The 15,497-nt window shown below is 45.8% G+C and overlaps 2 protein-coding genes across 9 annotated transcripts in view; one reads left to right on the top strand and one right to left on the bottom strand.

The window, feature by feature from the left end:
* The window catches only part of Armc8 (armadillo repeat containing 8), a 99,019-nt gene extending 95,200 nt beyond the window's left edge, over positions 1–3,819 (top strand). For all 3 annotated transcript variants that reach the window (XM_046431954.2, XM_046431952.2, XM_046431953.2), the window contains one exon: positions 1,369–3,819. In XM_046431954.2, coding sequence (XP_046287910.1) covers positions 1,369–1,402 — 34 coding nt within the window. In that variant the 3' untranslated portion in view covers positions 1,403–3,819. The remainder of the gene's footprint in view (positions 1–1,368) is intronic.
* Positions 1–15,497, bottom strand: part of Nme9 (NME/NM23 family member 9) — a 42,795-nt gene that overhangs the window by 15,848 nt on the left and 11,450 nt on the right. For 4 of the 6 annotated variants that reach the window (XM_046431955.2, XM_046431957.1, XM_058574913.1 and 1 more), the window contains exons 7-12: positions 14,091–14,166; positions 11,343–11,425; positions 10,985–11,077; positions 9,968–10,122; positions 8,731–8,867; positions 6,493–6,742 (exon numbers count right to left, since the gene is read on the bottom strand). In XM_046431955.2, the coding sequence (XP_046287911.1) occupies positions 6,678–6,742; positions 8,731–8,867; positions 9,968–10,122; positions 10,985–11,077; positions 11,343–11,425; positions 14,091–14,166 (609 nt within the window). In that variant the 3' untranslated portion in view covers positions 6,493–6,677. Of the gene's footprint in view, positions 1–6,492; positions 6,743–8,730; positions 8,868–9,967; positions 10,123–10,984; positions 11,078–11,342; positions 11,426–14,090; positions 14,167–15,497 lie in introns of those variants that run through there. The other 2 variants (XM_046431958.2, XM_046431959.1) reach the window with 2 other exon arrangements.

Genomic DNA, 15,497 nt, shown 5'->3' with positions numbered 1-15,497 from the left:
TGACTTTGAAGTACTTAACAGTTGAGCTGTTGCTAACCAGCCTTTCCAGCCCAGGCTCAGAGGGCCTCAGGGTCGCAAGGCCCTGGCATTCTCACCCAACCCTCACACTGCTCTTCCCCGCTTCCTTATGGATTTACGGAGGCAGGTGAATGGTCCCTAAGGGGTACTGTGGCATTATTTGAAAACTTGTTTCTGAAAATGTCCTTTCTTAAAACCCATCTTGCCTGGGGCTCAGGGACAGTCTTTCTAGAGATTTCTGTTCTGATGCTTTGGACTGTTCACAGTTATCGTCTCTAGAGTCTTATGTAATTGTAAGAACATTCCTTAGTGTACCACTTTACAAACTGTAGACTAGGGCTGGAGTTGTGGCTCAGGGGTAGAGTGCTTATCTAGCATGTGTGAGGCACTGGATTTGATTCTCAGCACCACATATAAATAAACAAAATAAAGCCCATTGACAACTAAAAAAATATTTTAAAAAAACCTTTAGTATATTACTTTACTATCAAAACTGCACTAAATCCAGCTAATTGCATGCCCAGTCTACTTGGTGCTACTTTTGTCAGCTAATAGAACTGGAATTTTAGACTTATCTTTCTGTAATTTAGAAGGGGAGACTGTTGCTAAAACCAGACTTCCTAGCTCCACAATTGCATCCTCTCTAGAAACTACAAAGCTTATGATGGGAGTGGTAAAGGAGGCTCAGAGGAGTGGAAGAGGTTGGAGCACTGTTGACATTACACCTTTTCCTCTCCACCTGACCCCTTTCTTCCCAGTCACCTTAACATGCTGCATGTCCCACATTGATGGTATCATCAGGCATATAGAACAAGATGAAATTGTACCCTTCTTCCATGGTTCTGAGGCATTTGAACCATGAGGCGCTTCATCCCATGAGTAGCAGCTAATCCCTGGGTCAGATTTCCTTCCCCTTAGCTTCCCAGAACTCAAAGGGTCCTTCCCTAGTGTTGTGTGTTACTATGTAAAACCTGCATGGCAGTAGGAGAAAGTAGAGAATTCCAGATCCATCACAACTCTGGACTAGTGACAAAGGAAAACTATAAAATGTGAGCACATACAAGGGGGTGTAGAATGTCACCAAGCTATAGCAGGTTAAAGGGTAAGGATGGCTGTCTAAGAGAACCACAGGAAGAAGAATATACCCAGTGTAGGTTTCAGAGCTCTTTGAATATGGCCCTCTGCTCCTTAAGTTAGGTGCCCAGCTGGTCACCCCAGTTCACTCTGGGAATCTACTTTTTTTAGGACACATCAACGCCAACTACCATCATTGAGCCACAGGGTTTTGGTTTTTTTTCTCTCCCTCAATTACAATTGAGATGATGGCTAACAGGAGAACTGTGATTTCAGGGCAAAGACGGCACTGCAGCAGTACCTGGCATGATGGGAGCGCCGGACATCTGTGAGCATCCACATCCTTGTTTAAGGAAGTACAGGAACTAGCCTCAATTGATTCCTTCTATTTGCACAAGTCACCTTGGACTGCAGGGAGCTGTTTTGCAAAAGCATTTTAGTAGGCTTAGATCTCAAATTCATCTTGAGGACATTTTTTTGAGGTAGTAATTTCCTCAGAGGACTATTGTGTTTTGTTTTGTTTTGTTTTCTGAGCTACCTGGACTCTTTATTAGAACAATCAATCATTTTCCTTTGGACCTACAATTTTTTGCCTATGCTGCAGCCACTTTGTGAGTAAGAATGAGTTTGTGTGTGTGTGCTTGCGTGTGGGTCAGAGTGAGTGGATGTGTGGGTGAGGGATACCTCAGATTTTTCTTTTCTTATTTTGTGTGAAAATCTCTTTTCTACAGATTTTCCAGGGTTTAAGCATTGCTTGCTGTATAAAACAAAAAACAAAAAAAACTTTACTGAATTATATACAGTTTGAATGAAATGTTATTTTAAAAACAAAACAATTGTTTAGTGTTCCATAAAGGTTATGTTGAATTTTGGTCAGATGAATATTTGTAAGTAAAAAAATATATGCATTTCTGAACCTCAACTTACATAGACTTTCTTTATAAAACAAAAACAGAAAAAGTTGGCTATAGTTGGCCTGAATAACAGGCACTCTACATGGTGCTGTGCAAATGAGTAAGCTAGCATCTTAAACTGCCATCAATGTTAGCAGGTCGAGCCACCTTTCAGCCTAATTTAATAAGTTCTCAGGCTTCCAAGTCAGAAGGACAGAGCGGAGTGGAGTAAGGCCACAGATTCACAGTAGGGTTTTTAAAACATCAAAGGGAAATATAACTAATGATAGTGAAAGCCAGTGGGCTCCCTTGACAGGAGACCAAGAGCCTCCCAACTACCGTAAATCCTATCATTGGTGTGGCAGTGTCTGGCAGAACTTAGCACCAGATGTGGAACCTTATTCTCAAGCTAAAAGTAGGCCGTCACTTCTTGGAAACAATGTCAGATCACTTTGTGCTTACTGAAACAGCATATATCACTGTGAAACTAAAGAGTGTTCTACAGACACTTCTGTAGGAAGAAGCAAAAACAGAATAGTTCAGAAAGCAGTCTTCTCTCAGCTGCTACAGTGGTAGCTCAGGGTTGCTAGTTGGTGTGCTTTTGTGAAAACGAGACCTGAGATCTTCTCCTACAGGAAGCTAAGAGCTTGAGAGAAGGGAAGGGAATCTGCCCTGGATGACTGAGGATGGCATCTTTTTACAGCGAGTACTGCTTAGCCCTTCTACAACCCTTAGCTCGGCACCGGCTCCAGCTTCTGGGTCAGCTTCAAGGTGAATTCAACAGCGGTTGCTCTTGACTGTTTGAAGGTAGAACCAGCCTTTTCCCTTTGCTAGAAGGAGGCCAGAGGCACCGAGGCCAGGATGAGAGGTCTGCGGTCCAGAAGTTTGCGGTGAGTGTGTGCCACTGATGGGGCCCCACGCCCACCCACCAGCCACTCCCAGTGGGGTTGCTCACATCGCAGCTGCCCTGTCACCAACCTGCACCTTCCTTGGAAGATTTCAATATGATTGATTGCAAATGAATGTTTTTTAGATGTATTTAATGCAATGTTTTCTGTTCTCAACATGGCCACTCAAGACTCAAATACAAGAGATTTTATTGTTATTTTTTTCAGAACATCACTGATTTTCTGTCCAACAGGAACTTGGGTTTTGTGCAGATATTAGAGTGCTAATGTGAGAGATACAATTTAAAGAAAACCTAATTTATTGGGAGTACAGCCTTATTTAGGGCCCATTCACTGTCATTTTTAGTACTGAGAAAATATCGTTGGTTGGCATTTGTAACACAAAACACTATAGTGTTGGTATTAAAATGTTTCAGGTAAATATGAGGAAACCAATAATGAATTGCTGAGACAATCTTGAACCAGATAGCATTAGAGAGCTGAAGGCCCAAGGAAGTGACACTTTCACACTCCAACTCTGCATGAATCTTGCCTGTGGGTATACACAATGGTCAAGTAAAAAGTGCTTTACAATAAGTAACTTTTCTGATTTGAATGAAGGGAAATGTATTTATTAAAACAAAGCTGTTTGCTGCTTTACGCAGGTGCAGTGTTCAGTCAGCAAGGAAGTGGGAAGAATGGGACATGGTCTTGTGTCTACACCCAAGTTCTTAACTAAGCTTCTCGCTCTCTTTAATACTGCATTCTGTTCCTCCTCTTGTGCCCTGATTGTAACCCAAAATTTATGAACTAGAAAAGAATGTCCAATTTAATAAGTTGCATTTTTTTTTTCCTTAAGCACTTTATTCAGAACAATACATGTTCTTCTGGTAGTGTTTGGATAATATGATTTTAACACATGCTAATAAAAGCCAAGAAAAATCATAGCAACTTCTAAAAAGGAGTCTGTTTTCCAAATGTCTGGAGCATTAGGAAACCTTAGGAGATGGTGTGGAGCAGCTTTTGGAACCTGTGATCCATGTGAAGGGCTGGGAGCCCTTTGCTTTTCAGGGTGGAAGCCAGTACCTCAGGCAGTTACGCTCCCAGGGGCATCTGCTGAAGTCTGGAGACCCCACTCTTCCTGGCCTCCTGAAGGCCAGCAGGCCCTTTATAGGTGGCCACTCCCAACCAGCATGACACCGTTACCACCAGTGTTGGGTCCTCCACTGCCACCACCTGCTGGACACAGACCCGAAGTTTGGCAGTTCACAGCTGCATGGTGCCCAGCAGCCACCAGCCCTCTGCAAGGGTACACAGGTGCCCTTCACTTAATTGTGTATCACCATTTCCCATTTCTGAGATGCAGATGGCACTCCCAACTCCAGGCCTCACTGGAAGAAGAGAAAAGACACCTGCTACAGAGCATGGGGTAGGAGGACAGTGCAGTGGCTATGGAGGAGGGAGTCCTAGTGGAGTGGAGCTCTGTGGGAACCCAAGGAGAGACTAGGAGGTCCCCTTTTTCATAATTGCAATGGGACACTGGAATTGAGGGCTAGAAAGGAAGAGAGGAAAGGGACATCCCACCCCAGGTCCTGATGGAAGGCTAACAGAAAGGGTTCCAAACACCTTGTGACCTGGAATAGGGACTGTTGCTATCCCAACCTGCCCCTTACACTGATCTTCCCTGATTACTGAGCAGGGAGGCACATAAGGGAAGTTTCTGTCCAGTACCTGGCCTCAGGGAAAGCTGTGGGAGCCCTCCAAGGGCCACAGAGTCAACTACTGAACCTTCTCTGCAGGTCCTGGCATTGGTTTTGCCAGGCCACCAGCTCTCTCCCTGGGGGGTGGGCCAGAGCCTGTCCTTAAGAGTTGAGTCCACCTCCTAGACTTAATGGGGCTAGGCCTGCCCTCCTCCCATCAAGCACTTGCATCTAGGGGATGAAGCCCAAAGCAGCCTCTGGCAGGAAATCAGGACCAACCAGGGTCTTAACAAAGGAGTACTGTCCCCTTGAGAGTGGAATGGTCTTACAGCCACTCTCAGGAGCCCCTACCCTATCCCCCATTCCTTATGCACTCTTAGAAAAGTCACTCCCTACAATGCTGAAGCCACAGCATCCCTAAGCCTCTGACAATGGGAGGAAGGGGCAGGTCACCACCTTTCCCACTCTGACCGTCTCACCTAGTACCTCTCCTGTTTTTCTCCTGCCCAGCCCTGACCTTCTTGTCTGTTTTCTGGGGATGTTAAAGATCCCTCTCACTGACAAAAACGCTTCTCGCCCTGAGTCTCAGTTCCCCACCTACTCTTCCCCGTCACCTGCTTTTCAGAGGCCCTGGTTGCTGCATCTCTCATGTCACCAGTGGTGGGAGATTCTTGACTTCCTGGCTTCTGGGGAGATCAGATAGCTATCAGCTCTTTGCACCTCCTCCTCCAGGTGACTCATTGACACCTGTGGTATGAAAGCCCAGATGTATGACTTTTGTACTCCAAGTCTTGCCAGCTCTGTCATGGGCACAGACTTGAGCCCATGTACAAAGGAAGAGCACAGCCCCATGGTGAGCAGTGTGCCCAGGGCTCTGGAACAGTAGATCCCACTTTTCTGACAGCTCTGCTGGGCTTATTGTTTGATGCAGGGGCCCAGGACAGATGCTGGTTTGCACTGGGGGCTTGCATGTCTCCATTCAGAGGCAGCACAAGGTCATGGGAATGCAATGGCCTTCAACAGTAGGGCCCATCCAATGTCTCAGGCCGTAGTTCTTCAGGCCAGGCTTATCCATTTCTCTCCAGAACCAGCACAGTTTCACACTAGGCTGACAGGAAATGTAATGTCCCTGTGAAGAGCTGTCTTCTGGGAGCCAACTGCCCATGTAAAGAACTTTAAGTTGGAAGAGTGGACTCCTCTGGGGAAAACCAGCAAATGAGATTGCTGGCATTTTCCTCTTGGTTTTAAACAATACAGCCTTTTCCTCAGAAAAGACAGAGGATGCCTGCACTTGGTGAACTTAAAATAGCCTGAGAACAAGCTGGTAAGAGGGAGTGGGAATATTTGCTGGAAAGCTAATAGTTACTTTTTACTAAAACCCTGCATCCTTCAAAGGAAGAACCTAGAGAGACAGCTAACCCAGGCAGTTCAGTGGAAGGCAACCTGGGGCCCCACTCAGAGCAAGTTTGAAATTAGGCTTTAGCCAAATCAGAAGCCAAAGAACTGGGGAGGGAGATATCAAGTAAACTGGGTGAACTCTGGTTCCACGTGTAACTTCCAAGTATTGCCGATGAATGTGCCCTGACGCATGGAGAACCTCAGGTGGGCAGATCAGGCAGCACTGAATGGCCATGCATGACTGGGACAGGAAGCAGGAGGCCCCGCCAAAAGCCAGTTGACACCTGACCCCACATTGGGAAGCTGCCTTTGTCAGACCCTGGCTTGTTGCACTACTTTTAAGTCCATAGTTACCAGGTTGGGATCTAAAATGGTTTAACCATAAAGGAGGTGTACTCTTGGGAAGACACTGCCCCCATGTGGCTCAGTATCCTCTAAGATGATACCAGAGTACAGTAACCGATGCCTATTTGTTTTTTAAAACCTGATGACAGGATGTGGGAGAATGTGTTCTATATACTGTTTAATAAGGAGAAAGTATATGCTATTTTTTATTTCCACAAAAGACAGGTAAACAAGGAAGCATCGGTGCTTATAAAAGCATGTTCCAATTCTGAGGTTCCTTCCAGGCAGGCTCCAGTATACTAACATCTCGTGGCCCTGTGGCCTTGCCCTTGGTCATATGCTCAGAAGAGCAGCACAGCATCTCAGTCCATGTCCTCAGGGATGCAAAGCACCTCCATGGCGCCTGCTGCTCCTTTGGTTTCAGTGCCTGTGGGATGACAGATGTTCTGCAGGACTTGTGAAGCCAACCCTGCCCCACCCACCATCTGCAAAGAAACAGGGAAAGGAATAGCTACCATATCACTGAGGACCAAGCTAGGTGTCAGGCTAAGAGGTCAGCAGAGGGGTCCCAATATGTCTTAGAATTAAAGAACTAGCAGAACGAGTAACATCTGTTTGAGTACTTAAGATATGTCACCAGGCTAAGCTTTACATCCTGTCTCTGCAACATTTCTGTGGAGGTGTGCCCAGGGCTCTGGAACAGTAGATCCCACTTTTCTGACAGTTCTGCTGGGCTTATTGTTTGATGCAGGGGCCCAGGACAGATGCTGGTTTGCACTGGGGACTTGCACGTCTCCATTCAGAGGCAGCACAAGGTCATGGGAATGCAATGGCCTTCAACAGTAGGGCCCAAACAAAGTTATTGGTTTGGGGTTATAATGGGCATATCATTATCTCTCCATTTTCACAGATGAAGAAACTGAGGCCCAGAAAAGGTAAGTAATTTTCCAGAAGTTATTTAGCTGGTGAGTAGTAGAGCCAGGATTCAAACACAGTATCATCGTGTCCTGAACTTTTGTCCCCTGCCCCCATGCTTTCTTAGCAGAAATGCCGGGTAAGTGAAGGCACATGCTGCTCCCCAGAACTGAGAAGATGAGACACATCAAAACAAATAGGCAGGGGAGCAGCATTCCAATCAGGTAGCTTCAAAGTGGTGGACAGTTCCTTCTGGAACTGTCCCCTTTGCTCAATATCACCTGGGGCCAAAGTGAGGTTTGACATCTCCCAATACTCTCCCCAGAACCCCAGTGAGTTCACCCTCCTCTCAGTTCTGAGTGACACCTCCATGCCTCCAGTCATCCCTCAGGTGGATGAAGATGCCCCATGACTGTGAACACATAGGAAATGCATCATAAGCCATCCCAGGCCAGGTCCTTGGGAAAGCTGGCCCCAGCGGGGAATGACTGGAGAGTAACAGGTACTTGGATGTGGCTTGGGTCTTTGATCCACACACAGTCACACTTCCCTGCAGGTTCAGACTCCCTAGGCTCTAGGTACACTCAGCCTGTTCCTCAATTGCCAGTGGGAATAGTCACCTCAGGGCAGTGGCAAGGACTCAATAAGGGCCAGTTCAGGTCAGCCCCTGTCCACCTTTCTGTTGTGGCTGGGTTTGAGACCTTGAAACCATGAGCATAGCAAACATTTAGCCAAATACCTTGGGTTAAACCCAAACATTTGGACATATATAGGTTATTACACTTCAGATCTGCACGCAGCCTTCTCCAAGAATGACCTTCATGTCCTTTGGTTTTTCCCAGAGCATTCATGTGGATATTCCCAGCTCCTTCCACCTTACTGCAGGCTCAATGCAGATGTAACTTGGGCACAGGAATAGTGCTGGCCAATTCCTCCACTGGTGGCATGAGCTGTCACATGCACTCTGGACCCTGTGGGGTTCTCGCCCAGATTTGGAGGTGGTAATGACTCAGGCTACCTTTCCCAGAGGCTGAGTTCTCTTCATGGAGAAGATGACCTGGAGCTCGTGCCACAGTGGGCTCCAGGAAGAGGGCCCTCCCCTGCAGCCCCTGCTTCTCAGCCCACTAGGGGATTCAGGAAGGGGGAGGCGGAGCACAGGGGACATGCAGGAGCAACACAGGTTTTTGCAGGAGATTTCACTAAGTTGCTAAGACCTTCCCAGTGGTTTTCACAGAGAAATACAAAATGCCTTTATAATGAAAATAGGATTCCAAGATAAACTAAAGATGTAGTGAGGTACAGAAAGGCATCATTGTTTCTCTATGAAAATATAAGACAGTTTAATATTCATATCCAAGTTACCTGATGACCCATATTTTCAGAACAGAATTTTTTTGAATTAGTTACCAAATGATTACCAGTCCCACACACACCCAAGCACTTAGTCACAAACTCCTATTCACCGAGGTTGGTCTCCCACAGACTGCCTTGGTGACTTACCCTGAGGGGCCTCCACATCTTCATCTGAAAACTTGACACTGGGGAAGAGTAATGCCAGCTCTCTGCTGGCATCTTCTCGGTCGCGGCTCCCATGGACAGCGTTGAAGGGCATCTCTGTGCCATACAGAGCCCGGAGACTGGGGACATCGGTAAAAAGTGAAAGAAACAATTGTTTCATTTGAAAAGAAATGTCTTGCTTTCTGGCAACATGATTTCCAGATACAAATCAGCACTCTGCATTTCTGTGAAATTGCTTTCTTTGTAGAGATACCAAGAACAATAGCAGTAGGCAACATTCATTTGGTCCTGGCAGTGGTCTGGACCCCCAGCTGGGTGTTTTACATGCAGAATCTCCTGCGGTTCACCAAAGCCCTGAGGGGAAACCCTGGTATTTCCATTTTAGACAGGTGTAATTGTGTAAGCACTGAGCTGCCATGTTGTAAATATTACTACCATGCACTTGATACAACTGTTTAGCTGGGACTTCCTGTGTGTCGAGCAGTGTTCTAAATGCCTCTGTCCTCCATTGATGGTTATTTTACTTATATCCTCATTTTATAGATGAGAGAACTGAGGCTCAGAAGGACTTGCTTTAGTGACACCCCAGGCTTTCTCACTAGCCCAGCTGCCTTTATATAAATGCTCTCAGCCCCTCACAACTGTAAGTCCAACTGCAGCTCCTTGGCTTCTTGCTAAGCTCCTTTCTGTTGTCTGGTCCTCTCAGCTTCAAAGGCTAAGACATGCAGATTTGGCATTGGTGACACACAGGGCCAAGGAGAAAGCCAAGTCAACTCAGGGCAGTGTGCGGGCAGGGTACTCCAGATTTCAGGGGCCTTGGGACACCCTGGGTGGAAGGGGCTGTGTCTATAATGCGGTTTCTCAGGTCACATGGCAGTGTCTCTGGCTTGACAGGCTTGAATGGAGCCCCAGAATCTGTATTCTGGAAGCACTTGGTGGGACCCTCTGGCTGAAGAGAGAATGGTGACCAAGGACCATTGGACCAATCTAGCAGCAACCTTTAGAAGAGGGTAGAGGAGGGGAGGAGGCAGCTCACAGGGGTGCTCAGCAAAGACTGGGCACTGGATCAGAAGGGGATGGCGTCAGGGTCCCCCCAAATTTATAACAATGATGAGGTCTCCTGGTCAACAGAGAGCTTCGTTACCCACAATTCTGCACCAAACACCAAGTGGGGTAGAGGTTTTGAGATGGATGGAAGGACCACAGCTGCTGACATCACCTTTCAGGCTGCTCTCTCCTGGCCACACAGGGGTCACAGGGCCCCATTAGGGTTCGCCAGGCAGTAATCACATCCTCGCTGTCCTTGGTCCTGGTGAGGATAAGGAGATGGCTCGGTCCACTGCACATGTGATGTACCAGCTTTTCAAATGCCTCCTGGGCACAGGGAAGGAAAACTGTTGACATGGGGCAGGGTATACTAGGGCCTGAAGAGGGTCAGCGAATCCATCCTACCCACAGGATAAGAGGGAGTCAGTGAGCAGCCTTGCTGGTGTGTGCCTGTGGACACTTAGCCATTTCCTGGCCACCTCTGCCTGCTGTGGGGAAGATGGTGGTAGTGACCTCCCACCCCCAGAGAACCCAGAAAGGTGAGCCTTGAAGACCAGATATATGGAAATTGTGTTGATGCTGCAAATCCAAGGGGTGGGATGTAGCTAAGTGTTTTGTTGTTTTGAGATGCTTCTCAACCCTTCTTCCTTCTTCAAGTACCAAGGCTCTGACTCCTCTTTGGGGAACAGCTCTTCTCCATTTCATTTGGTCCTACTTTGACAACCATGATGCTTAGTACCCCCAATGTACCTCTAACCTGAGAGGTAGGGGCTGTGACCTCTGCTAGGTCAACTAGACTCCCAAGGAGGTGAGTCTGAAGTAAAAGCAAATGGAAAGCAGCTGAATCTGGGTTGTCTTAAGTTTTGTGTTGTCAGCCTTTGGCTTCTGAGCTCCCTTCATTCCTCTTCTCTCCAAGCACTTCCTGGTAAACACTTCAATTTTTTTTGTTAATTCTGTGAGCTACAGAGTACCCATCTAGTAAATTCTTTATTTTGTTACTCAGTGTCAAAATCTTTTCCTTGAACTGATAGAAGCTATGACTGTGATTCTGAGTGCAAATTCATGACCCACTTGCTGTTCATATCCTTGTCCTTCATAATGTTCTATCATCTCTCAAACTACTGTTAATCTATAGGCATAATGTTGGAGGAGGAGAACATGGTAAGCATATGGGAGCAGATGAGCTGACCTCTCCAGCTCTGTATTGGTAGAAAAGACGCATTTCTGCCTCGGTCATGGTTCTCTCTTCGTTTGTTAGAATGTCAAACCCAGCTTCTTGGATCTATAGAACATATATAAGTATTCTGAAAGGGTAAATCAAATCCAAATGTGCATTTAAATTAGTTGAAATTTAAAAAATAAAGATAAGCAACTTTAAAAACAGTGGGGACCCTCATTCCCCCAGCATCTGTCCCAATCAGATTTGAGTTCCAACCCTATGGAATCCTCCTTTCCTCAGCAGGAATCCACGGCCTGCTACCCCATCCCTACTTATCCAACAGAGAGGAAATGAGGACAGTCGTGCCTGGTAAGTGTTTCTCCTTTACCTTCATAATAATCTCATCCGTCTTTCCATGGACCACTGCATCTGGCTTAATGATTGCCAAGGTACAGGTCTCCTCTGATGACACTGAAATAAGCCAGGGGATGTGCAGTCAGATTTTGGTGTTTGAGGCACTAAGAGGCCACTTGAGGGGACAGTGCAGCCTCTACACAGGTTCCATTGCAAACCATGTTCCAGGCCAAGGCTTGAGCTCCTGGTTCTCTCCCCTGGCCTCTTTGCTTACCCTGCAGACCCCGACTCTAGTGGATGCACCCACCTAATTCAACTTCAGCTGGGCTGTGGGGGACAATACTTGGTCCCTGGATCAGGGGACAGACAGGTAAGAGGATTGCTGAAGAAATTAGGAACAGAAAGGCAGAAACAACTCAATGAGTAGGAGGAACAGAGTTGCACAGAGCGTGCTGGAGCAGGGGCAACACGGGCCCAGGAATCCTCACCCCTTCCCATTAGCTCCTGAAGACTCTGAGTCTCTAACTGCTATCTGCCATGTTCCCCGCTTGGCTGGCTCCTTTGTCTCTGCCTCTTTGAACCTTTCCTGCCATGTGGTAAGTATGGCTGCCCCAAGTCCTGAATCAGCATGACTTTCCAGCTCCAGCACATGCTACCAAACTGCAGCTTCAGTCCTCTCCCCGTTCAAGGTTTCCTGAGAGAAGCTAGTGCTCTACCAGTGAACCCATCTTCTTGATCCAAGGCACCACCCAAAGCCCACTGGCTAGTCCACGGGTTGGCTGCCCTTCAGTCAGTGCCCACCCGTCCAATCAGATGTAGCAATGAGAAGAGTCCACTGCTTAGGCCAGGTTCTGGAAAGGTCTGTAAGGAAACCAAAGTCTGTCCACAAGCCCATCTCCATCACACTCCTGCTTCTGTGGCCTTGGTGTATTACCTGCTCTCTCCACAGGATCAGCATACCCCCTCATCTATTTTCTGTTTCTCAACCTTTATACTGATTATGTTGCAGTGAAACAAAACAATATCTACATATAAGGAGGACCTTTGGCTCTGAAAATCTGAATAAGGTGCTGAAAATACATGTGCTATGGTTTGGGTAAGTAGAGTCTGGGTCCTAGTATGTGACACCATTGGTTGATGGTGGAACCTGTATGAGGGGTCCTGGTGGGGCCCTTGAAGGATGCGCCTCTCTCCTCCCACGCTGTGCTCTCATCACAGGCCCACAAGTAGCAGGCCCAATCAGTCATGGACTGAAACCTCCCAAGCTGTGAGCAAAATAAACATTTCACCTTTATAAATCGATTATTTCAGGTATTTGTTACAGTGACAGAAACCCAACAGTATAAATCATTTTAAGCAATCAAACCTGTCCGTTTTCCCGGGATTACCAACATGCTATGAGCACTTAGTCTTTTACAATAAATTCCATTATACATTGGCTGACTCACAAGACCACCTAGAGTGTAGAGTGAGAAGAGGCCTAAGCAGGGACCTGGAGAACTCTAGCTGGAATGGAACTCAATGAAGGAGATGCTGAGGAGGGGCCAGGGATGTGAAGGAAAAGGAGGAGAGTCAGGATACCTTAGTGCCCAAAAGAGAGAACACTTTCGAGAAGATGATGCTAGGAATATCATCCTGCTCTGCAGGGAGATCCCACAGAATATGAACCTGTTACCAAGGAGGTCCAATGCCCCCTGTGGGCACCCTTTCAGGAAGCAATGGGTACACCCAGAATGCAGCAGGTCCAGCACGAGTGGAGGGTGAGGAGTGGCCCCAAGAGTGTGGACAAAGTTCAGGAAGCTTGGCTGTTAAGGAGATGGCTCAGGACAAAGACAAGGTTTTGTGTGGTTTTCCAGGTTGGAGAGACTTGGGAGGAAATCATGGAGGAAGAAAGAAAGAGGAGATAATGCAAAAAGCAGGCAAAGAATGTTTCCTGCAGAGTCAAATGGCTGATTTTCTTTTTGCACTTGAAGTTTTTTTGCTTTCCTAAGCCACAACTCCTTCCCTGTTAGAATTTTCCAACTCAAATAGCCTTATTTAACAAACAAAAAACACTTAAAAACAGTCTCTCTACTTTGTTCAATAATAATTTAAAAACCTGCTTTTGTGTACAGAGATATGAAAAATTGTGCTCTATTTGTATAATACGAATTGTAATGCATTCTGCTGTCATATATAACAAATTAGAATAAAACATTAAAAAAAAAAAAAAACCTCCATTTGTCATCAGCTCAGTTCCTGAACTTGATCCTGGTTCCCCTGGCATCTCAGTTGCCACCAAGAGATGCCTTCCCAGCAGTAGCCCGACTCCCAGCTGTCTTCACTGGCCAGCCAAGTTGCCCATGAGTGAAAATGAGTTGATGCTTCAGCAGTAAGGGAAGAAGGGTGCAGAGCTGGGGGGAGGGAAGGTTTTCTGATGTTTGAGAAAGAGATGATAATAGAAACTCGAACTTTCCAGATCAGCCAAGGACCAAGGAAACACCAGCATTATCGCTTTGCATGACCAGTTCTTCTACCCTCCATGTAACGCTTAACAGAGGCCTGGTGATTGCCATGAAATCCAAGCTTGTTATATTTGAAGCATGATCAGAAAGCTGTGAAATGTAGCCAAGATGCTTTTATAGGGCAGAAGGGAGATTTGACCACAGTACATTTGAACTCAGGTGACTGGAGACATTTCATGGTCAATATTGCCAGAGTCCAGATATCTCAATGACCTGATTACTCACATCAGATCTGAACCTCCTTTGCCTTTGGCCTTGCTCATTGGTTCTGCACTCACCCACGTCCTCATCTTCTCCATCATTTTTTTCATGGAGAAAATATTCGTCTTCATCAGAAAGAGCCTCATCTTTAATCTAGTACAAATTGGTCAGGAACAGAAAATAGTTAGCCAATTTAAATTACCCCTAAGACCTTCAAAACCCTACAGAAATGACAACAAAAAATAAAGCTACAAAAGGTGGAACAAGTGGCAAGGGCAAGGTGAGGAAAGTCCTGGAGACCTACAAGATCCTTTTTTAGTAGCAGGGTGATGGGACACAGAGAGGACCGAGAAATCCATGCTTATCTTAAATGTTAGAGTTTGCCTCTTTTCACAAGCATTAAGTAGAGACTAAGGAAAAATAGAAAGTTGGCAAGAGAAAGAATTAAACTGTAAGTAAATGTTAAGTGATAGGCTAAACAGTGCAGAGAAGTAAAGGGAGAGATCATTGTTCCCCAGAAGAGGCTCATAAGAATGGAAGCATTTGCAGAAAACTGGTTTGGGAAAAAATAAGATTCAATGCTAATTCATTCCATTAAAAAAGAGCTTTGCTATTTGGAATTGAATAAGAAAACTTGAGCAGTTTAGCAGATTGCAAAAGCACCTGGAAATACTCTCTGTGTGTTGGTTTTCAAAAGCAGACAATTATTTGTGAAGAATGTGTAGTCAGTGTTATTGTGGAAATAATCAAAATCACTAGCTAGGCTGATCCTGTTTTTATAGTAATGACAGAGCTTGGTTTCTAAATTAAGGGAATTACAAATAAAACCTTCAGGAACTTGAGTTTATGGGTCACCCAGAGAGACTTTACCCCAAGGTTGAGTGGGAGACTCTTCCTTGTTATCATTTGGATAGGTGTCTCGCAAAGGCCCAAGTGTTGAAGGCTTGGTCCTCAGCTTGGCGCTATTGGAAGGTTGTGGAATCTACAAGAGGAGGGGCCTAGTGGGAGGTCTTTGATCTGATCACTGGAAGGGAATTGTGAGACAACATGGTCTCTTCTCTGCCTTCATGAGGGAAAGTTTCCTCCATTGCATGTTTCCATCATAATGTGCTGCCTAACCGTGGGTCCAAAAGCAACATGCCTTACTGATCGTGGACTGAAGCCCCTAAAACTGTAAGCCAAAATAAACCTTTCCACTTTTTAAGTTGATTATTTCAAGTATCTTGTTATAGTAACAGAAATCTGACTAACATACCACTACTCAATTCTGTAAATTTATTTTCCTTTCTGAATTAATGGTTAAAAATTGAAGTGGAGGGTGAAAGAAAAATGAATAAAAGAAATTAAAGGGTCCTGGTTGAAGGGGACAGCTTTTAAAAGGCTTCAAAATGCAGATATATCACAGCATTGTGCACTCTCAGTGAGGAACAGATCCAATGTGGGACATTCATGAAACTTTCCTCTCATAGCTCCAAGAAAATCAG

The sequence above is a fragment of the Marmota monax genome, unplaced genomic scaffold (genome assembly GCF_021218885.2).
Source record: "Marmota monax isolate L192 unplaced genomic scaffold, Marmota_monax_Labrador192_F-V1.1 WCK01_AAM20220418_F8-fsc00022, whole genome shotgun sequence".
Lineage (NCBI taxonomy): Eukaryota > Metazoa > Chordata > Mammalia > Rodentia > Sciuridae > Marmota > Marmota monax.
Note: the sequence above shows the minus strand (reverse complement) of the source record. Positions and strands in the feature narration are given on the sequence as shown.